The sequence below is a fragment of the Salvia miltiorrhiza genome, chromosome 2 (assembly GCF_028751815.1).
Source record: "Salvia miltiorrhiza cultivar Shanhuang (shh) chromosome 2, IMPLAD_Smil_shh, whole genome shotgun sequence".
NCBI lineage: Eukaryota > Viridiplantae > Streptophyta > Magnoliopsida > Lamiales > Lamiaceae > Salvia > Salvia miltiorrhiza.
Window position 1 is genome coordinate 43,775,512 of NC_080388.1, and position 3,568 is coordinate 43,779,079.

General features: G+C 34.4%; 1 protein-coding gene across 4 annotated transcripts; it reads right to left on the reverse strand.

The window, feature by feature from the left end:
- Positions 1-799: 799 nt before the first annotated feature.
- Positions 800-3,310, reverse strand: LOC131013611 (glutamine synthetase cytosolic isozyme 2-like). 4 transcript variants are annotated; one of them, XR_009097749.1, is made up of 9 exons: positions 3,234-3,287; positions 3,072-3,146; positions 2,932-2,985; positions 2,809-2,845; positions 2,250-2,396; positions 2,112-2,149; positions 1,743-1,775; positions 1,119-1,217; positions 800-927 (listed from the first exon to the last, which is right to left on the reverse strand). XR_009097749.1 is itself a non-coding variant. In XM_057941743.1 (5 exons), exons 1-5 carry the CDS (start codon positions 3,303-3,305, stop codon positions 2,397-2,399), a joined length of 351 nt encoding a protein of 116 aa, XP_057797726.1. In that variant the 5' UTR covers positions 3,306-3,310; the 3' UTR covers positions 1,782-2,396. The 4 variants fall into 4 exon arrangements, 1 of the variants encoding a protein (XP_057797726.1); XR_009097748.1 differs by having other exon boundaries at positions 2,112-2,396; positions 3,234-3,285; XR_009097747.1 differs by lacking the exon at positions 2,112-2,149 and having other exon boundaries at positions 3,234-3,264.
- Between the last annotated feature and the right edge of the window lie 258 nt (positions 3,311-3,568).

Below are 3,568 nucleotides of genomic sequence, written 5' to 3' on the forward strand. Positions count from 1 at the left end.
GGATTTTATCCGTTATCTATGAGCAAAAAAACCGTTGTGTATAGTGGTGTTATCTATGATACGTATCATAGACAACGGTTTAAAAACCGTTATGTATGATAATCATAGATAACGGTACGAGACGCTCATACATAACGGTATGAAACCGTTATCTATAATGATTATACATAACGGTTTATACCGTTATGTATGAGGATTTTTCCGTTATGTTTTGTATTTTTTTTGTTTTTTTTCCTATCATAGTTAACAGTTTTTTTTCTATACATAACGGTATGAAACCGTTATCTATAATGATTATACATAACGGTTTATACCGTTATGTATGAGGATTTTTCCGTTATGTTTTGTATTTTTTTTGTTTTTTTTCCTATCATAGTTAACAGTTTTTTTTCTATACATAACAGTATGAAACCGTTATCTATAATGCTTATACATAACGGTTTTTTACTTCTTATAACGGTTTTTGCACCTTTTATAACAGTTTTTTTGCACTTTATATAATTGTAGTATATTTTTAAATTTTGCAATTTTTATAAAACGATAAAATGATAAAATCAACAATAACAATATTATATATCATCCAAAATATTCATACATTATCATCCAAATATAATGAAAACTTCACATATATTCTATTTAGCTAGATGTTTAATTAAAAAATATTACAAATGCGCGCAACTTGCTAGACATTTGAAACGACGTTCTCTGCTTCAGCCTTCTCGTTTGTAGTAGTCCTCATAGCTCATCGACTCCCATCTACTTGATCCGCCAAGATGATAAACTCAATCACAATAATGAGAAGAAGATTACCCTGCACCAACACGAGCGAGTTCACCTGCAAAACATAGCCAACCCGAGCTTCTTAGAAAGTTTCAAATCAAGCATCACACACTTCATAACTGCCAAGCCGAAGTCACCAATATTAACCTACATGAACCAATTAGATGAAGATAATCATAACCACATCCCCACAATTTCAAACCTATAACTTCATAAATCCAATCAAATGTGCATATCAGAAGACATTGCACCACACCAATTAGTCTAATACAGAGAACAATTCTCATCATAAAACTATATAATAATCTAAATAAATAAAAAAAGTTCAGAAGGCAAACCTCCACTAACCAATCCACCAAAATCCCTCTCATGTTTGCACTCACATGTCTCTGAACTTTCTCGATGTAATCTAAAGACGGCCTTCTACTCGGCTCATTCTGCACCATCAACTCACACTTATTACTAACAAGACATGAGTTTAGACCATCGGTTTCTGCATAGAGAAAACTCAGAAGTATAGACTGTAGAAATTTATGAGCTTTATTACTACAGTAAAGATTTACTTAATCATATATATATATGTAACCATTCAAATCAGTAACTAATATTGTAGGAGGTGGTCGTCAGTTACAAAGTTAGTTAAGTGATATAAAGGCGTACTTTGTAGAATGTAGAGGATCCAGAGTTTGTTCTTCCACCAGCTCTTCTACAGTATCAAGAATTGTTCCTGCCTGCAGAGAAATATAAGAAGTTTTGGAGGATCTATTATACATAGCTCGTTAGCTACTATCTACAACATTGAAAATGATTCCTTAGTTTTAACCAGCTGTACGGAACAGAAGATAATGCATCCAAACAGGCAGAGAAAATTGAGTAGGAAATTGAAGGGCCATGGACCTCCTTCTTTGAATTTTCATACACCATAAAAATGACTCTTTACACAAAATACCATTGGGCAATACCTGTGTCTCGAGAAATATTGACTCAAATTGTTCCTGCAAGATAAGATATAGAAGCTAATCTCAATATTGATGATTCTTTCAAATAAATCAAAATACATTTCTCTCTTATGAAAATGTAAAAATCTTGATAAAGCCAACTAAATATTTACAATATTAAGAATATAAGCAGCAATTTATCCACTGAAAAAGGAAATTGGGAAAATAATCTTGATAAGATTTGAGTCCCACGCCATAAAGTTTACTCCCACCAAAGAAGTATTATGTATCACATTTATAAGATTAGAGAGCCGCATTACAAAAACTAATATATACTCTTTAGAAACTCGTTAACTAAGAGAGACATAGAAAAGAATCAAGAAAAGAACATACACACAAACCCAAACACGGGCAGCAGATGAAAACTTAAACTGCAGCAGCTGGAAAATATTAGAAACTTCAGATAAAAAAGAAACATGTAATCAACCCCATTCGACTTTCCATCCAAACCTAGAACGTTCTGAATCTCACCCAATACCACTCTCTTGTTCGTGCTCCGCTGCAGCGTCTCCTCCGCAGCTCTCTTCCTCGCCGCCAAGCGGGTGACTCTCACGCAGTTTTCTTGTTCCGCCATTGTTAGTTGCAAGCAATGTCAGAGTCGAAGAAAGCTAGCCCCAGCTAGAGAGAGAGAAAGAGGTTGATGCAGTTGTGATGAGAGTGGCGTGTGGAGAAGAAGGGGTTGCAACAAATAGGAGATGGAAATGAGATTATAAGCGAATAAACACCATCACCTGCCAAACCACAATCATTTTATACTACCTAACTAGCAGTTGCTTATCAAACAAACAAATGCAAGAGAATATGTGTAGAAACTCAATTCCCAATTTCTAGTAAACAAGTTTGAAATAAAACCTCAAACCAGATCTAAAATTACACTGCACAGAACAGCAGCTCAAAGCACCGAAATACCAAAAAAATTATACCACAATGCAGAACCAAATGATGAAATATAGAAGAAAAAATGTATTCACATATGGAGCCAATAACTGTAGTAAACCATCTACTTAGAAATGGAAGAAGCAAATCTTACAGCGGAGAGAGGAATTGTGTGGAATCCTGGTTTGCACCTGAAAGATAAGAATCACAACTATGATAATGGAAATAATAAGCTAAGTCGCTCAAAAATATTCATGAAAAGATGCACTAGATTCACCTCGATGGGCTTGGGGTCGAATGATACAACAACTCCAGCAATCTCAGTGATCCTCTACCAAGATTGAAAAACATGTATTAGCACAAGCAGTGAAAATCATTGGTGTTTGTATTTATATAATGTCAAGAACGAATCAATACCTCCAATATGTAACGAGCTATCCACAGCTCGTCTCCAGCTGAAATGCCAACAGATGGTCCGACTTGGAATTCCCACTGCAGATGTTCAAATACATCACGTCATCATCATCTTTACATTTTTGAGTTGGGCTAAGATGAGATTTTGGAGAAAGTAAATTTTACCTGGCCAGGCATCACTTTCTCAAGTTTTGATTTCAACCTCATCCAAACTAGATTTGATCTCCGAAGAAACATTGTAATCAGACTGGTCTCAGTAACAGTATGAAGAAATGAAAGTGATTATGTATGAGAATGTGTTTCATTCTCACAATTGAGGATAATCGAATAACAAAGAGATAATTCAAAAACTTGAGCAAAATAGCTTGACAAAATTAAAAAATTTGAGCAAAATAGCTTCAGACAATTTAAAAAATTCAAGCAAAAGCCCTAATCTAAATCATATTGTTACCAACAAAGTTCAAAAATTAGGGATTTGGAATGAGATTTGCGTAAGGGAT

What these genes read in the sequence shown, in the direction of transcription:
- LOC131013611 (XM_057941743.1), bottom strand. Translation starts at nt 3,305, where the DNA reads ATGTTTCTTCGGAGATCAAATCTAGTTTGGATGAGGTTGAAATCAAAA. An exon ending in AGAAAGTGATGCCTGGCCAG is followed by an intron (nt 3,147 to 3,233) that starts GTAAAATTTACT and finishes GAACATCTGCAG; the next exon opens with TGGGAATTCCAAGTCGGACC. An exon ending in ACACAATTCCTCTCTCCGCT is followed by an intron (nt 2,510 to 2,808) that starts GTAAGATTTGCT and finishes GTGGTTTGGCAG; the next exon opens with GTGATGGTGTTTATTCGCTT.